We start from the raw sequence: 18640 nt of genomic DNA on the forward strand, positions 1-18640 counted from the left end.
TGCCCCAGTACCACCCCATACACCTGCCCCAGTACCACCCCATACACCTGCCCCATGACCAACCCATATACCTGCCCCAATACAACTCCATATACCTGCCCCACTACCACCCCATATACCTGCTCCATTACCAACCCATATATCTGCCCCATGACCAACCCATATACCTGCCCCAATACAACTCCATATATCTGCCCACTACCACCCCATATACCTGCTCCATTACCAACCCATATACTTGCCCCAATACCACCCCATTTACCTGCCCCACTACCAACATGTACACTTGCCCCAATACCACTCCATATACTGGCCCCAGTACCACCCCATATACCTGCACCACTACCACACCATATACCTGCCCCACTACCACCCCTTCACATCCCTCACAACCATCCCTTACACCCTACCACCCCTTCACACCACAACCTTCCTCACCACCATGCCTCTACCATATCTCACTACACCTTCACTATCCTTACCATCATGCTTCACTACCACTATTATCCCTCATTATCAGCCCTCCACACCCCCTCAGCCGGCATGAGCCACATTGCCCCCATGCTGAGGTAAAGGCACCTCACTTCCCTTGGTTTGTTTTTTTCCAGTCACGGGTGAGACAGGAAACGGGAATTCTCCAGATAAGGAGATAAGATTCTCCTTCTGAACTTACAGGGCCACCTGAAAGGGTGTAGGAAAGAAACCAAACTGTGCCTGGAGGCTGAAACTGCCTTGAGCAACCACACGCACCCTCACTTCCCCTTCTTTATTTACCTTTGGTGGGGTTTGGGTATGCTCTTTCCCCAGATGTTTTGGAGGCTTTCCAAACTTGCGGAACGTAGGAGCTGAATGAGCTGCAGAAACTTCTGTGGGGCATCAGGATGAGCTCTCTCTTGGTTAATTTGAGCCAAATTTTCCAGTGCTTCAGCAATCTGTTACAACAAACCCAGGATATACGAATTTACACTCTGTTGATGTCCAAACTGAGTGAAAACAGGCTCAAACATTGAGCTGAATTTGCTGTGTATGCGTGATGAATTGTGTTGACAATTCTCGGAACGTGTTAGAGTTTCCAGGAGATGTGGCTGCCCTTTCTAACGAACCATGACAGCTGTTATTGTTAAACAATTTATGATGGCAAAATGTTCAGAGGGAATGTGAGGAAAAGTGTTTTCACCCAGAAGGTGTTAGGAATCTGGAACTCATTGCTTGTAAAGGCGGTAGCAACAGAAACCCTCATAAGATTTAAGATGTGTTTAGATCTGTTCTTGTGATGCCAAGACATAGAAGGCTATAAGCTAAATGTTGAACAATGAAATTAGAACAGTTCTGTTGTTGTTTTCAATCTGTGTGCACAAGATGAGCTGAAAGGCTCTTTTCTGTGCTGAAGATTTCTATGAATCTATGGTGATAACTCAAGACTCAGAGATGGTTGCACAACTACCTGTGAGGAACATTAATGTTGAAATAAGCAAAAAGCAAGGTTACCGAACACTGTGTGGTTAAATGATTGCAGGGCAATTGTGAGAAAAAAGCTACATGGTACCCTGGGCTAAGTATAGCTTTAATTGAACCATTCGAAGATTGATCACATGTTAAATCAATAGATAATCAGAGGTAGATCATGCACATAAATCAATCAAGGGGAGCAGAATAAAAGAGTGAGGAACAAGGAGCAGGAGTAGGCAATTTAGCCTCTTCAGTCTGCTTTGCTATTCAATCTGATCATGGCTGATTGTACCTTGGCATCAGTGCAGCCAAAGGATAAAAGGTGGCTAAAGACTTTCATCTACATTTTGGGTATGAGACTATCAACAAAGGAACTCCTGCTGGAAGTGGCTTGGTCTCTGTCAGATTGGATTGAAATCACTTGGAGCTGTCAAGCAAGATTGACTTATCTAGGGGTAACTGCAGGTTTTCTAAATTCCTCTCTGCCTTTTGGCGTTTCTTCATCAATGAAAACTATCAGCACAGAACTGTACAGCGCAGGAGCGGACCATTTGGCCCATGATGTTGTGCAGAACATGACACCAAACTAAACTAATCCCTTCTGTGTGCCATTGGTCCATATCCCTCCATTCCTTTCATATTCATGTGCTTATCTAAAAGTCCCTTATCTGCTCCTATTGTATCTGCCTCCACCACCACCACCACCCCGGCAGCGTGTTTTAAAAAAACTTGCTCCTCATGTTTCCTTTGATCTTACCCCCTCTCACCTTAAATGCATGTCCCCTAGTTTTAGACTGTGGGAAATTTGTACTCTTCAGTTGCAGCCTGACCACTTTGCTAGCCACAGGTGAGTAAATGCTTGGATTCTGCCATCATACATGCCATTTTAATCTTACCAGTAATCAAAGTGCCAATGTCCTACATTTATCCAAGAGATGTGGTCAGATATACCTTACTGCTATCATTATGAGAAGGCTTGACCAGCTGTATTGGCAGCTGCTGCAGTTCATTAGAAAGCTGATATTTCAGGGTGCCTCGCTTCTCCAGGTGCTCAGTTGGCGCGGCTGGTGACTGATTTTTGCTCTCTAGCAAGACAAGATGTTGTCTGTTTCCGAAACCAAAAATAAATTGTTAGCAGAATATAATCCATGTGAAGAGAAACATTGAGCAACTATGCAGTAAAGCATGTACTGACAGCAACAAACTTCAATTCTCTGCTGTAATTGACAGACCTCATTGGTAAATGATGCAAACTTGTGGGATTATCCCAATAAACCTGGCCCTGAAGGAGCAGGTAGGAGTGCATCCTTCTGTTAATAACAGGAAAGAGCCCATTGTCAAACCTGACATTGCTAAGGTATATGGAAGCAGAAGGCTCAACATAAGCAGGGCTTAGACAATGAGGGATACATCTGTAGCACTCTCGTGTGTTTTAGGACTTCACCTGTTTTGTGGTTGAGGCACAGAGAGATTGTGTGACTTTTCCTCGACATCAATAGAAATTAAACCTTGGATAGTTATACAACAGCAGCTGTTATTATATATATATATATATATATATATCCAAAACTGAAAACAAAATGCACAATAATTAAGCGTCAGCTCTGCTGACTGCTGACTTCATTAGAAAGCTAGTCATTAATTATTCTATCAAAGTCCTTTGTAATTTTGAATGCTCTCATTTAATATCCCTTGTCTGTTGGTCATTGCACCCATCCTTGTTTCTGAGGGTTGATCTATGGACCTCCATCTGATTAGTCCATACTTACGGCTAAAGAGCTACAGTAATTTGCTGTTGCTTTCTGCAGAATGGCTGATCAGCAAACTCCCCGACAAATACCCCCTGCTATCAAGAAAATTGATAGGAGTCACAGTGGATACTTAACCACATTATGAATGCACCCTCCACGATTACCAGGCCTGTTCCAGAGAGAGTGATGTTACTTACTGCACCATAAGACTTCGTACTCAATCCCTGCTTAACATCTTTCAAATACAAGCTTCTTTAGTCCCTCCACATAGCTGAAGTTTGAGTAAACTTCTGGCCTTGAAATCCCTTCTGACGTGCAGCACCCAGAAATGGACACCATGCTCCAAACCAAGCTAATGACTGATTTATTAAGGTTTCTGAGCTGATCTTAGGAAGTGCTACAACTGAGCTGAGAGTTTGCAGGTTCAGGAAAGTTGGCAGGTGGGGGTGGATGGAGCTGTAGCCTCTGGCTACCAGTAAATGGCCTCATCCCACAGATTGGCACATCCCAATGACGTGCACGATTATCCATCCTGATGAAGCTGAGTGAAGTTAAGGACAGTTTGGGTTGTGAGGACTAACAGCCTTGCAAAACCTGCTGTCTAGAGCTATAAGAGAGGGAAAGCTACTTTGAGTAGGTCCCAGAAGATACCTGATCTAGCACAGCCTGAAGTAATACCTTCAGGTGATAACGAGAGGAGATCACTGGTAAGTGGACAAATAACTTGCAGGGAAGAAACCAAATATACTGGCACCAACCTCATTACCTCCAGAGATCTTTCCTCCACTGGCTCCAATCTTATAGTCTCCCAAACCTGGACAGCCTGCTTCTACCTCCCAAAATCCACAAACCAGACTGTCCCATTAGGCCCATTGTATCAACCTGTTCCTGCCTCACTGAGCTCATTTGCCCCTACCTTGACCCTATCTTCTCTCCACTTGTCCAGACTCTGCCCATTTACATCTGCAATTCCTCTGACACCCTCCACCAAATGGGCAATTTCCAGTTCCCTGGCCTTAAGTGCCTCCTCTTCACAGTGGATGTAGAATCCCTTTATACCTCCATTCCCCACCAGGATAGTCTAAAGCTCTCAGCTTCTTCCTTGACCAGAGCCTTGAACAATACTCATCTATCACCACTCTCCTCTGCCTGGCTGAACTTGTTCTCTCATTGAACAATTTCTCTTTTAATTCATCTCACTTCTGCCGAGTCAAAGGAGTGGCTATGGGCATCCACATGGGTCCCAGTTATGTCTGTCTCTTTATGGGGTATGTGGAACAATCTTTGATCCAGTCCTACACTGGCCTCCTCCCACAACTTCTTTCTTATTACATCGATGACTGCTTCGGTGCCACTTCATGCTCCTGCCTGAACCGTGAAAAATTTGTTCATTTTGCCTCCAATTTCCACCCCTCTAAAACTTTCACAATGTCCAATTCTGATACCTCCCCTCCTTTCCTTGCCTTCTCTGTCTCCATTTCGGGGAATAAACTGTCCACTGCCATCCACTACAAAGCCACTGGCTCCCACAGCTACCCTTACTACAGCTCTTCATACCCCACATTCTGCAGAGATTCCATTCCGTTCTCCCAGTTGTAACCATTTGGATGACACTTCCTTCCAAAAACAGTGCTGCTGACATGGCTTCCATCTTCCATAACCATGGTTTCCCACCCACTGTGGGTGACAGAGCCCTCAACTGCATCCGACCTATCACCCGTGCTTCCACTCTTACCCCTTCCCATCACTCACAACAACGTGATCAGGTCCCCCTTGTCCTCACTTTTCATCCCACCAGCCTCCGCATGCAACGAGTCATTCTTCACATTTCAGACAACTCCAGCAGAACGCTACCACCAAACACATCTTCCCCTCGCTCCCCCAACTACATTTCACAGGAACTTTTCCCTCCGGGACACCCTAATCCATTCCAGAACCACCAACACCAAACCCCCCCTTCCCCATGGCACATTCCCATGAAACTGCAGAAGGTGCAACACCTGCCCCTTCACCTCCTCCCTGCTCACCATCCAAGGGCCTAAACAGTCTTTCCAGGTGAAGCAGCATTTCACATGTACCTCCTCCAACCTTGTGTGTTGTATTCACTGTATCTAATGCGGCCTACTCTACATTGGAGAAATCAAACGCAGACTGGATGACAGCTTTGCAGAACACCTCTGGGTCTGTGTGCAAGCAGGACCCTGACCTTCCCGTAGCTGGTCATTTTAAAACAGTGTCCAGCTCACATGTCCTTGTGTCTGCCCTTGGCATGCTGCAGTGTTCCAGTGGATCATAAACAAACTGGAGGGACAACATCTCATCTCCAGACTAGGCACTTTACAGCCTACTGGACTTGATACTGAGTTAAACACCTTCAGGTTGCAAACCATTCCTTCCCTTTCTTTTAGCTTTTCTTATTACATTCTCTGTTACTGTGTCATCTCTCCCCTCCTCCTACCCCAGTGGGACTGTCTGTTCTTTCCAGTCTGGCAGTTAGACCCACCATTTTCTGTCCTTCTCAAATTCTGATCTCTTAATCTAAACTATCAACATCCTTTCACCCCCGACACACACCCCTACCCCCCCACTATTGCATAAATGCTTCTCCCTCTGCACTTTACTTCAGCTGTGATGAAGAGTCAAATGTTAGCTTGCTCTCTCTCTCTCTCCATGGATATTGCCTGACCCGCTGTGATTTCCAGCATTTGTTGTTTTCAGTACCAACTGTACACTTACAAAGTTTAGAATTTGGTGCAGACACTCGTAGTTGCAAGAAGAATTACCTCGATTCTGTGCTGGCAGCCCCATCAAGTTCATTAAACGGTGTGAACTGATGTGTCTCTTTACTTACAACTTCAATTATCACCGCACCATCTGCTGTGCCTTTTATGGCGTAGGAGTAGGTGGAGACACTCCTCAGGTTCCTGCCTTTCTGCATTATAAGACGACAAGAGAACATCTGATTATAGTTGCCATTTCTGAAATTCCTTTGCATTTGCATTACGGTAACTGGAGTATATTTTCATCAGGTGGTTATCTAGCCAAATGGGTCAATGGCCTATTATAGAATTCAAGACCATTTTCATGTAATTGAAAGTTGCAATGAACATTGAAGGGTTGTGAGACTTCATTGAAGGGCAACAGTGGTGGAGGAGGTGATGGCCTAGTGGTATTATCACTGGCCTGTTAATCCAGAGACCCAGGTAATGTTCTGGAGGCCTGGGTTTGAATCCTGCCATGGCACATGGTATAATTTTAATTCAATTTAAAACAAAAATGGAAGAGTCTAATGAAGACAATGAATCCATTGTCAATTGTCGAGAAACACCCATCTGGTTCACTAATGTCCTTTAGGGAAGGAAACTGCCATCCTTACCTGGCCTACATGTGACAGCCATGTTATTGACTCTTAACTTCTCTCTGGACAGTTAGGGATGGATAACAAATGCTGGCCTAGCCAGCGACACCCACGTCCCGTGAATAAAGAAGAAGTATTAGCATCACTGGACCAGGATGGGACTCATTGATTAAAATACGAAAGATCTACGGAAGCTGTCAATCAGAAACAAAAACAGAACTTGCCGGAAAAGCTCAGCAGGTCTGGCAGCATCTGTGAAAAGAAATCAGACTTAACGTTTCGGGTCCAGTGACCCTTCCGCAGAACTCATTGGAGTTTAGAAAAGCAAGAGGTAGTCTCATTGATACATAAGGGATTGTTAAGGGGCTTGACAGGGTAAATATTAAGAGGACATATCCCTTCACAGGTGAGTTTAGAATAAAGCAGCATAAATTTAAGGCTGAGATGAGGAGAAATTTATTTTCTCAGAGGGTTGAGAGTCTTTGGAACTCCTTGCCACAGAGACCTGTGGGGGCAGAGTTCTTGTGTATATTTAAGTCTGAGACAGATAGGTTCTTGATTAGTACGGGAATTAAGGGTGACAGGGAGAGGGCAGGAAAGTGAACGTAAGGAATCTCGGATCAGCCATGATCTGGTTGAAAGGTGGAGCAGGCTCAAGGAACTGAAGGGCCTACTCCTGTTCTTATTTCTAATGGCCTAATAAAACCAGAGTTCCAGGCTAATGCTCTGGGGACACAGACACCATGGCAATCAGTAGAATTTAATGCAAATGTGTAAGTGTGGCATTGAAGATTAGCCTCAGTGATGTTAATGATCATTGACTGCTATAAAAACCCATCTGGTTCATTCATGCTCTCTCAGGAGGAATTTCTGTCCTTCTTAACTGGTCTGATCTCCATGAGACTCCAGATTTACAGCAATGTACTGACTCTTAACTGCCATCTGAAGTAGCCTTCACTTTGTTCAAGAGCAATTGGGGACTGCCAAATAATTCTGGCCTTGCCAGCATTGCTGACATCCCATGGAAGCCAAAGAAAACAATGCCATCTGTAACAGTGAAGATGAAAATTTATCAGACACTGTCTAAATACCCTTTCACCAACAGGAAAGAATAACAATACAGTTTCAATATTACTGCTATTGATTCTGGGATAGATAGATTTCAATGTAGACAAATGGAAGGTAATCCTCTGTGGACCTACAAAGAAGGAACAAGGTACTATACAACTGTTGAAAACTTAGAAGTAGTGGAGGTCCAGAGAGTGTTGGGGGTCCAAGTACATAGATCATTAAAATGTGATGAATACCTACAGAAAATAACCAAAAAAGCTAATGAAATTTTAGCTTTTAATTTTAGAGCAATAGAATACAAGAGGGTAGATATCATGTTTCAATGAATAGAAGCATGGGCTATTTTCTAAATGGGGAGAACATTCAGAAGTCTGAAGTGCAAAGGGGCTTGGGAGTCCTAGTCCAGGATTCTCTTAAGGTAAACTTGCAGGTTGAGTTGGTAGTTAGAAAGGCAAATACAATGTTGACATTTATTTTGAGACGGCTAGAATATAAAAGCAGGGATGTACTTCTGAGGCCTTATAAAGCTCTGATCAGACCACATTTAGAGTATGGTATGCAGTTTTGGCCCCCCACTTCTGGAAGGATGCACTGGCCCTGGAGCGGGTCCAGAGGAGGTTCACGAGAATGGTCCCAGGAATGAAAGGCTTAACTTATGGGGAACGTTTGAGGACTCTGGTCTATGCTCAATGGAGTTTAGTAGTGTGGGAGGGGATCTAATTGGAATTTACAGAACACTGAATGGCCTGGGCAGGATGAATGTTGGGGAGATGTTCCCACTGGCAAAAGAGTCTAGAACCCCAGACCACAGCCTTAGAGTAAAGGGAAGACCTTTTAAAATGGAGATAAGGAGAAACTTCTTCAGCCAGAGAGTGGTGAATCTATGGAATTCACTGCCACAGAAGGCTGTGGAGGCCAGGTCATTGAGTATATTTAAGACGGAGATAGATATGTTCTTGATTGTCAAGGGGATCAAGGGTTATGGGGAGAAAGTGGGAGAATGGGGTTGAGGAACTTATCAGCCATGATTGAATGGCGGAGCAGACTCGATGGGTCGAATGATCTAATTTCTGCTCCTATGTCTTATGGTCTTATGGTCTAACTATACTAAGCTCTACACTTGGAGTATCATGGGCTATAATGGGCTCTATATATTAGAAAAGCAGTGATGATTACCAGAATGATCCATGAACTTCACAGGTTAAGTCACAAGGTGGGATTGTACAATCTTTGGTATAGACCCTAGAACATAGAAGGTTTAAGGGACGATATGAATGAAAGGTTCAAGAGATTGAGGGGGGCAGATAAGATAGATGGGCAGAAACTGTATCCACACACTGAGGAGTCTAGGAGTATGAGATGTATTTTGATGAATTAGAGCCAGGCCTTTCAGGAATGAAATTAAGAAGCACTTTTACACACACAGACTGATAGAACTTTGGAAATTTCATCCACAAATGGAAGTTGATCCTTGCCAAAAGTTATTCTTAAATTTAAGCTTAATAGAAATCAATGAACCAAAAGTGCGATAGGTGGCAGGCAAAAACTGAAATGTGGAGTTAGTTGTAGATCAACCAGGATTTAACTGAATGGAGGAACAGGCTTGACTGCTTAATGATTTCCTCATCTTCCTATGATTTGGTTATAGGATGCACATGCAGGTCCAAGAGAGTTTAAAAACACAGATTGAACACAGATTAGCTATTTTTTACACATTATGGCAGATGGATCCATTTCCTTCCAATTACTTTCTTCTTCATGTACATTCATGCCTTCTGTTCAACTCTCCACGCTAATTTATTTTTCTTGGATTTGCACTGAGCATTAAGCTTAATTGAAATACTTGGATCCTGAACCTGGAGGGATTTTCTTAACATGGAGAACAGTTGGCCCTGCCAATTCCTTTAGTCATTTGAACACTTTGATCAGAACATGATACAGCCTTATCACTTTTAGGAAATGTTGCGTTTATCTGCACAATCCTAAAGCATAGCTCTCTCCTTCCAGCCCTTGCTAAAAGCTCCAAAACCTCATTGCAAAAGTTTGTCCCCAATTCCATCTGTCTCTATGTTTGCTTGCAATCTCGGGTGCCACTTACCCCCATTGTCCATTGTCTTGGTAAGGCTAAGTCAATTTTGAAGATTATAAGGCAACCGTTGAAAAAGAGACCTGCATTCTCTTAGCTTTGAATCATGATTGACTGTGCGGTGATGTGAAGAATACTTCCATTGACTTCAACATAAATAAAAAAAAGGGAGGAAAACATGTGATACCAATTTCCTGTCACCTGTTTTACGCTAGAGAGCAGAATTAGAATGATCTCTATGTAGAGCTGTGCAGGAATGAATTAATTCCTTTGCAGAGTGTGACAGGAATATTAAAGTGACAGTTTTAAGGGAAAGGTATGGTTTGGTCAAATGGTTAAAGCATGACAGACAAATATTACATAGAGGTGTGAAATACTTAGCACATAATTTCTGCTGATAGGGATCAATGCTCATGACAGACGAGACCATTGTTGTTTAAGAGGGAATCATAGAATCCTCCTGTATGGAAGCAGGTCATTTGGTCCATCAAGTCCACAATGACCCTCTGAAGAGCATCCTATCCAGACCCAGTCCTGTCCGCATGGCCCTGCATTTCCCATGGCTAATTCACCTAATCTGCACATGCCTGGACACTGTGGGCAATTTAGCATGGCCAATCTACCTAACCTGCACATCTTTCGAATATGGGAGGAAACCAGAGTACCCAGAGGAAACCCACGCTGACACAAAGGGAGAATGTGCAAACTCCACACAGTCACGCAAGGCTGAAATCAAACCCAGGACTCTGGCTCTGTGAGGCAGTAGTAACCACTGAGCATCCAAGCCACCCTCAGAATGCAGCAATAAGATGCTGATCTTGGATTTAAAACCTAGAGTCTGTCACAGGAAACAGACAGGCATGTGAAGAATTCTACAACTTGAGAAAATGGATTTTAAGATACTGCTTTGAAAAGTTCCCATTTTTATTCAATTTTTCACAATTTTAGGGCACCCGAAAGTGCTTTGAGGTCAATGGGTTATTTTGACATGCAGTCACATCTGGAAGGTAGGGAAACAATCTCCCACAGAAGATGATGGTATGATCAGTTTTTGGTCTCTTCTGAAAGTGATCAATTTTTAAAAGACATTGGGGGAATTCTTTGTTCTTCATTGAGTAGTGCTTTAGGATGCATTTTTGGGAGACTACTATTACCATTGAATTGAGAAAGGAAGAAACAATGTGGATTTGTATAGCATCCTTGGGATTCTGTCCCAAAGAATTTGATACTCAATAAAGTGTAGTCATGGTGCAAAATGCAATTGTCTGATCAGTGCACAGCAAGCTCCCACAAACCGTAATTTTCAGACAATCTGTTTTTGTGATGTTAATTAATTGAGGGATGAAAATTGGACAAGACGTAGGGTTATTGGGATTGGGTACGGGGGTTGGGTCTGGGTGGGATGCTTCTCGGAGGGTTGGTGCAGACTCAATGGGCCGAATGGCCCCTTTCTGCACTGTAGGGATTCTATGATATGATTCGCTGACATTAAGGACAAATCACCTGCTGTCTTTTGAAACAATGCCCTGAATGGCTAACTGAGAGGGCATAGAGACATAGAGATGTACAGCACAGAAACAGACTCTTTGGTCCAACTTGTCCATGCCGACCAGATATTCTAAATTAATTTAGTCCCATTTGCCAGCACTTGGTCCATATCCCTCTAAACTCTTCCTATTCATATACCCGTCCAGGTGTCTTTTAAATGTTGTAATCGTACCAGACTCTGCCACTTCCTCCGGCAGCTCATTCCACACACACACACCACCCTCTGTGTGAAAATGTTTTCCCTTAGGTTCCTTTAAATTATTTCCCCTCTCATCTTAAATGTCGAACCCACAACTATCAAGCTATGACATTGGTCTTAAACATTTCTTTATTTATTTCATTTTTAAATAGAAATGTAATTTATGCATATACCTGCTGGCAGGTCTCACATAACTGAGTATAAGCAGAACCCTTAGTCTCTGAGATTTTCTCCTGACAGTTGTTCAGATCCTTGGATTTTGTGACCATGACCACTCCACTTTTCTTGTTCTCCTGAATTACATAGCTTGCATGGCAGATGCCTTCTACACCATTCTAGACATAAATGCAGACTGGATCAGTACGTGTGTAGTACAACATGAAATTAATAGGGTCGACATTATCAATTCCATAATCGGCAAAACTCTACCAATCTGAAGGATGAAGACAGCAGAGGGGCCCCTTCAAACGCTCCTCCCTCCAAGCCACACCTCAGCCTGATTTTAGAATTATCTTGCTGTTCCTTCACTGTCACTCATTCAAAATGCTGGAACCTCTGCCTGATGACTAACTTCACCACCTTAGATGTCCAACTCAGCACTATCTTCTCAATGGTGAGCAGAGATGCTCCAAGGCTGAGTGTTATATATAGGGAGTAAGTCATCCGCTGACCACCAGAAGCCCCTGCACCATCGACGAGGCCAAAGTGAGGAACAAATAGATCACCTCCAATTGCCTAAAAGAGAGCAGTCCAGTGACACTCAGGCAGCAGGAATAAAGCACTCTGAAAGTATGTGCGAGTGCTGGGCTGCCAATCAAGCACAGTCCTGATGTACTGTGGCTACTGTGTGCATTGACCTTAGTAAAGGTCAGTTAGCTTAGTTGGCTGGTCAGCTGGTTTGTGAAACAGAGTGACGCCAACAGCGTGGGTTCAGTTTCTGTACTGGCTGAGGCCATCATGAAGGACCCACTTCCTTGACCTTGCCCCTCACCTGAGGTGTGGTGACCCTCCATTTAAACTCACCACTCTTCATCTCGCTCTAATGAGAGAGCAGTCCAAGTCCCTCTGGGATTATGGCGACTTTATCTAACTACTGGATGCACTGCAGCAAGTCACCAAGGCTTTCTCAACATCAACACTGCCATCTTGGCTGCCCCACCCAGTAGGACAAGGGCAGGAGAAGCATGGAACACCTGGTTACTTTTCCAGTTCTGTACCCATGCTGACTCGGATATATATTGGTGTTTCTTTCTTGAGACTGCGTCAAAATCCTAGAATTTGTAACCACATGTTGCTGTCGAAGCAAATTCACCACATGGTCTGGAGCAGTTCATGAAGATGGCTCACTGCCAACTTTTCTTGGGATGGGCATTAAATACAAGGCTCTACCAGTGGCACAAACGTCTCAAGAATGAACATCACTTTGAGAAAAATCGATGTACCTCTTGCAATTCGTAGATGTTCTGTGACTTTTTAATGCTGATTTGTAACATGTTGAGAATACCCCTGTAGATGTTGAGGATGTTTTCAGACAGCTCTGGCTGGGCGTATATATTTCCAACCCGTCCGTGGCTGTATTCAAACTTTATCGGCTTGTTCAATTGTGCGGCCAACTTTTGAGTCAGTTTCCGAGCTGGGATAAATTGAGCACTTGGCCAAACCCTGCTGTATTCTTCAATTCGAGGTGAGATCATCTTAAGGGTGGAAGAGCAAAGAGTTACTGTTGTCAACGAAAATGTTATTGGTTTTCAGAGACCATTGACCTATATTTTTAAGAGTTGGGTTATATTGGATTGTTAAAAATTGGATTGCCATGGGGCGTGACGAATCAACAGTATGTATGACAGACAGTTTTATTCATGGCTCCATACCTCTGGTAGCAGTTGTATTGTGAGATGAGCCAGCAACGTGTCCGTTACAGTACTTGTGTTGCAAATTTGTATCAAGAGAAAAGTTTATCATTAAACAAGGGGAAGAATTGGTCCTTGATGTGCACTTTGATAGTGGGGTCTTTGGTACGGATGCAAAAAGGACAAATTTTGGCAGCTTGTGACCCATGAACCAAGGATATCTGAAAAGTCTTAGTGATCTTGGACATTATCGGGTTTTCTAGGAAGCAGCTTTGAACAAAAATATTTAATATCTTTGTGCACATTAGTGATGGAACTTGCCCTGGTTAAGGGTTCCTGTTGAGACATTGGGCACCATGCCTGTTGTACTATGATTTGTAGCTGTTTCCCGTGATCTATAGATAACAAACAGCAACATTTTGTTTTGAAACTTACTGCAGTCGGAGATAGAGCCATTCGTAGTCTACAGCCTTGTTACAAGCTGCAGCTTTGGAAATGCACAGATGAGATAAAAACCTGCTTGAAAGAAATAAACTCTAAAAATCTCTGGCCATTTTTCAGTGGGTCAGTTTGGGATATTTTTTAGGGGGATACTCTTTAGGAAAGGTGTAAAGGAGATTGAGGAGAACAAAGGGGGTTGACATGCAATTTTTTAATTTGTTTATGAAAAGTGAACACTATTGGCTAGGCCAGCATTTATTGCTCATCCCTAATTGCCTGGTGTGTAGCTAAGCGTCAACTGCATTGCTGGGGGTCTGAAGTCATGTGTAGGTCAGACCAGGTAAGGATGGCATTTTCCTTCCTTAAAGGGCATTAGTGACATGAACGTTAGGGACATTAGTAAATGATACCAAGAATTGTATCGAGGCACTGGAAAAGCTGGCATTGTTCTCCTCAGAAGTTGCTGGAAAAACTCACCAGGTCTGGCAGCATCTGTGGAACGAAGACAGAGTTAACATTTTGGGTCCAGAGACCCTCCTTCAGAACAGATTTAAGAAAATTGGGAAAAGAACCTAGTGTGCGGGAGGTGGAAATGTGCATATTTTTGTATAGCGGATTGCTGTAATCTGGCATGCACTGCCTGAAATAGTGATAGTAACAAGTTCAATTATAATCTTGAAACGGAAAACATATGTAGGGCTATGGGTACAGAGTAAGGGGAGTGAACCAATTGGCGAGTTCTGTCAAAGTGTTAGTTTTGGACTGAATGGTATTTTTTAGAGTTCTCAGAATCTATGATCCTCTAAAATGCATTTGTACAGATTTATCAAAGACATGTATGAATCTAATGATGATTTAAAATAGCTGAGAAGATGTCACATTACAAGATTTTAAACATCCCTTTCAGGCTTTACACTACTTTTGTGAATTGCTATAGCAATTGCCTCATTTACATGTACATTGTAAGAGGGGAAGCAATGGCCTGGTGGTATTATGCTGGACTATTAATTCAAAAACTCAGCTAATGTTCTGGGAACCCAGGTTCTGCCACAGGAGATGGTGGAATTTGAATTCAATAAAAAAAAACTAGAATTAGAATGATCATGAAACCATTGTTGATTGGCAGGGAAAAACCCCATTTGGTTCACTAATGTCTTTCAGGGAGGCAAATCTGCCATCCTTATCTGGTCTGGTCTACGTGTGACTTCAGATCCATTGCAATATGGCTAACTCTCAACTACCCTCTGAAATGGACTAGCAAGCCACTCACCACCACCTTCTCAAGGGCAACTAGGGATGGGCAATAAATGCTAGCTAGCAGCAACTCCAATGAGTGAACACAAATAACATTAAAGGGAATGATAAATTGTGTTTTCCATTGAGTGGTTGTTAGTCAGCAGATCGATGCCTATGCAACAAGTTAAAAATGGCATCTTTGTTTTGGCAAAATTTGGCAACTACCAATGACAATTACAACTAGATATTACTTACATATGGATGGACTAATTTACAATAATGATAAAAAGAAACTGCATGTGCCAGAAGGCTGAAGTAAGATCAGAAAATTCTAAGAATATGCTGTAGGCATAAGAAAAGAGTGTGCTAACATTTCAAATTTCAGAGTTACAAAAGGAGAAAGGTTGGATTCTCTTCCCAGGCCCTTCCTCTTACCCAATTATACGACTGACTGAAGCAAAATTGTTAAATTAGAATTTCTGATTTGAAATCAGACCTGCCCTCCTGAATTCCATTTTATTTTATTCCATCAATTTTCCATACCTAAACCACATGGACTGCAGAAGTTTAAGAAGGCAGTTCAACCCCCACCTTATACATGGCAGTTAAGGATAGTCAAGAAAGGCTGGTCTAGCCACTTTCTGAGAAATTTGCTTCACTGATTATTAATCTGCTTTCTCTTGCTTCCACCACCCCTGCACCAAGAGGCTGTCAAGCCTAATCTAAGTTACTAGGATTCCCTGTGCTCTGTTGACCCACTCTCATGTTAATTGGTCTGAGGGGAAGGCCCCTGCAGAGAATCATATGGTAGGAAGTGTTGGGTAAACCATAATTTTCAATAACAGTGCTTAATCAGAAAATCTATCCTCCTATTTTGGCAAAAATTAACTCAGAGTCATACAGAACAGAAGAGGCCCTTTGGCCCATCAAATCTGTGCCAACCGATGTACGCTAATCCCAATTACCCCTCGGCCAATAGTTATGACATTTCAAGCGCTCTTTATGTTAGTTAATTATTCTTCAATTATCCAAATACTTCTTACCTTCAGAAGATGGATCTTTTGTCCAATTGAATTAATTTGCACTTTGCTGGTTATCTGAAGGCCTCCCTTAGCTAAGCCATGTTCTGGTAGTCCTGTCAGTACAATCCCTTCATACTGGTAAATGTATGTCTTGCTTTTACTGAAAGAAGGATCTGTGAGTAAAGGTAGTTAGAGACAGTTTAAGAATGGGAGGTGCCTGCAGCAACACCCAAAAATCTTTAGTCATTTGAAATCCAGAAGAAAAATATATTCTTACCATAGTGTTGGCCCCCTGCGGGAAAATAAGGAAAGCCAAATCAGAAAGAGTTGTTTTTTTTTCTGCTGGAATAATTCTCATTAAATTGGATATGTTCATAGAATCATTGACATTAACAGTACATAGGGACATAACAACACAAAAACCAAAAGAACTGTGGATGCTGTAAATCAGGAACAAAAACAAAGTTGCTGGAAAAGCTCAGCAGGTCTGGCAGCATCTTCTTAGGAAAAAACAGAGTTAATATTTCGGGTCCAGTGACCAAACATTAACTTTGTTTTTTCCTTCACAGATGCTGCCAGACCTGCTGAGCTTTTCCAGCAACTTTGTTTTTGTTCATAACAATATAAGAACTAGGGACAGCAGTCAGAAATTCAGCTCCTTGAGCCTGTTCCACAGTTCGAAATGATTATGACTGATCTCATCTTGGCTTCACTTTACTGCCTGCTCTCCTTAATCCTTCAACCCTTAACTATCCTCAACCCATTACTAATTAAAAATCTGTCTATATTCTCCTTAAATTTGTTCAGGGTCCCAGAACCCACTGCACTCTGGGGTTGTGAATTCCACAAAATTATGATCCTTCGAGATAAGTAATTTCTCCTCATCTCTGTTTTAAATCTGTTAACCCTTACAAAGAGTATTATGCCCATTGTGCCTTGCTTACTCTTGGAAAGGGCTAATTCCACTCCTCTATTCTGTCTCTGAAACTGTGTGAACATATTCCTTTCCAAATTTTTGTTTGATTTCTTATTGAACATTGCAACTGAAGCTACTACTGCCACCAGTTCCAAATGTGTACCACACTCTATCATTTCTCTGTTAAAAAAAATTCTCCTCACCTTATCTCTTGTTATTTTGTCAATTCTGTAAAAGTTGCTTTCTCAATTTACCAACTCTCCCATTGAGAGAAACAGTTCTCCTTAATTACTCTACCGAAGCCCTTCATAAATTCGTTCACTTCAAATCTCCCATAAATCTAAGGAGGTCAATTCGAGTGTCTCTGTTTTGAGCTCAAACCTGACATCCCACATTTTTATCATTTCGGTAAATCTTCTCTGCACACTCTTTCAAATCTATTGGAAAAGGCATTGCAAACTTACCCACAAGAGTGAAGGTCAGCGCAAAAATAATTCCCCTCATAGTAAATCTCAAATGCGGCAGGCGTCTCTCTTTCTGCCCTTTATAGCAAATGGGCAATGCATGTGACCACATGTGCCCTGTCCTATGACCAATCAGTTTTCCATCAGATTGGTTTAACTTCATGTTAGTGAAGGAAAAAGTGTGTTTTTTTTCCTTTGCAAGTACTAAATCTCAGTCAATAAACATGATCTTTGATCAGTGACAGCGCAGGAGATTTTGAGTGGAGATAGCTTCCCAATTCTAAAAGTTGATTTGCAATCTCTCTGTGCCACACTTGGCACAAGAGTTTGGCACCATTGCCCTGTGTGGGTTTCAGTGATGTAGATTTTGTACGAGTGTCCTACATGTCAGAGAATCGCTGTTATCTTTTTTGCTTTAGCATTCAAAATACAAAACCAACTTCTTTTTTAACATGTAATTCGAGAATGCCCCATTGAGTGCATCATTTGTGTTCAATCGACAGAAAATTCAAGTCAAATCTTTTCAGCATAACTTGGAATTATATGCCATTTTTGTGCAGAGTTTTGCAAATCCAAGAACAAAAGCAATAAGATGCTTTGTAGCCCATTCAGACTTATGCTCAGCTTATATATTATATATAAGCTGAGCATAACAAGGAATTGATGTTACAAAAGGTGAAGTTAAATTGTGAACTTACAGTCATAGAAATAGACAACATCGACCCTTCAGTCTGATTCGTCCATGCCGATCAGATATTCTACATTTATCTAGTCCCATTTGCCAGCATTCGACCCATATCTCTTTAAACCCTTCCAGGTCATAAACACATCCAGATGCCTTTTAAATGTTGTAATTGTGCCCGCTTCCAACACCTTCTCTGGTATACATGCACCACGCTCTGCATGAAAAAGTTGTCCCTTAAGTCCCTTTTAAATCTTTCCCCTCTCACTTTAAACCTATGCCCTTGGGAAAAGACCTTCAATATTTACCCTATCCATGCCCGTCATGATTTAATAAACTTATATAAGGCCACCCTTCAGCCTCCGATGCTCCAGGCAAAGTAGATCCAGCCAACTCCGCCTCTCCCTTTGGTTCAAACCCTCTAATTCTGGCAACATCCTTGTAAATATTCTCTGAACCCTTTCAAGTTTCACAACAACTTTCCAATAGCAGGGAGACCAGAATTGAATGCAGTATTCCAAAACTAGCCTGACCAATGTCCTGTTCAGCCGAAACATGACCTCCTAA

The 18640-nt window shown here is 42.4% G+C and overlaps 1 protein-coding gene across 1 annotated transcript in view; it reads right to left on the bottom strand.

The window, feature by feature from the left end:
- Positions 1–17431, bottom strand: part of vtg3 (vitellogenin 3, phosvitinless) — a 97938-nt gene extending 80507 nt beyond the window's left edge. Inside the window, exons 1-8 of the mRNA XM_048601553.1 lie at positions 17388–17431; positions 16435–16451; positions 16033–16184; positions 12905–13156; positions 11636–11797; positions 5984–6132; positions 2401–2554; positions 775–932 (exon numbers count right to left, since the gene is read on the bottom strand). Of these exons, the coding sequence (XP_048457510.1) occupies positions 775–932; positions 2401–2554; positions 5984–6132; positions 11636–11797; positions 12905–13156; positions 16033–16184; positions 16435–16451; positions 17388–17431 (1088 nt within the window). The remainder of the gene's footprint in view (positions 1–774; positions 933–2400; positions 2555–5983; positions 6133–11635; positions 11798–12904; positions 13157–16032; positions 16185–16434; positions 16452–17387) is intronic.
- Positions 17432–18640: the final 1209 nt, after the last annotated feature.

The sequence above is a fragment of the Rhincodon typus genome, chromosome 10 (genome assembly GCF_021869965.1).
Source record: "Rhincodon typus isolate 14 chromosome 10, sRhiTyp1.1, whole genome shotgun sequence".
Classification (NCBI taxonomy): domain Eukaryota; kingdom Metazoa; phylum Chordata; class Chondrichthyes; order Orectolobiformes; family Rhincodontidae; genus Rhincodon; species Rhincodon typus.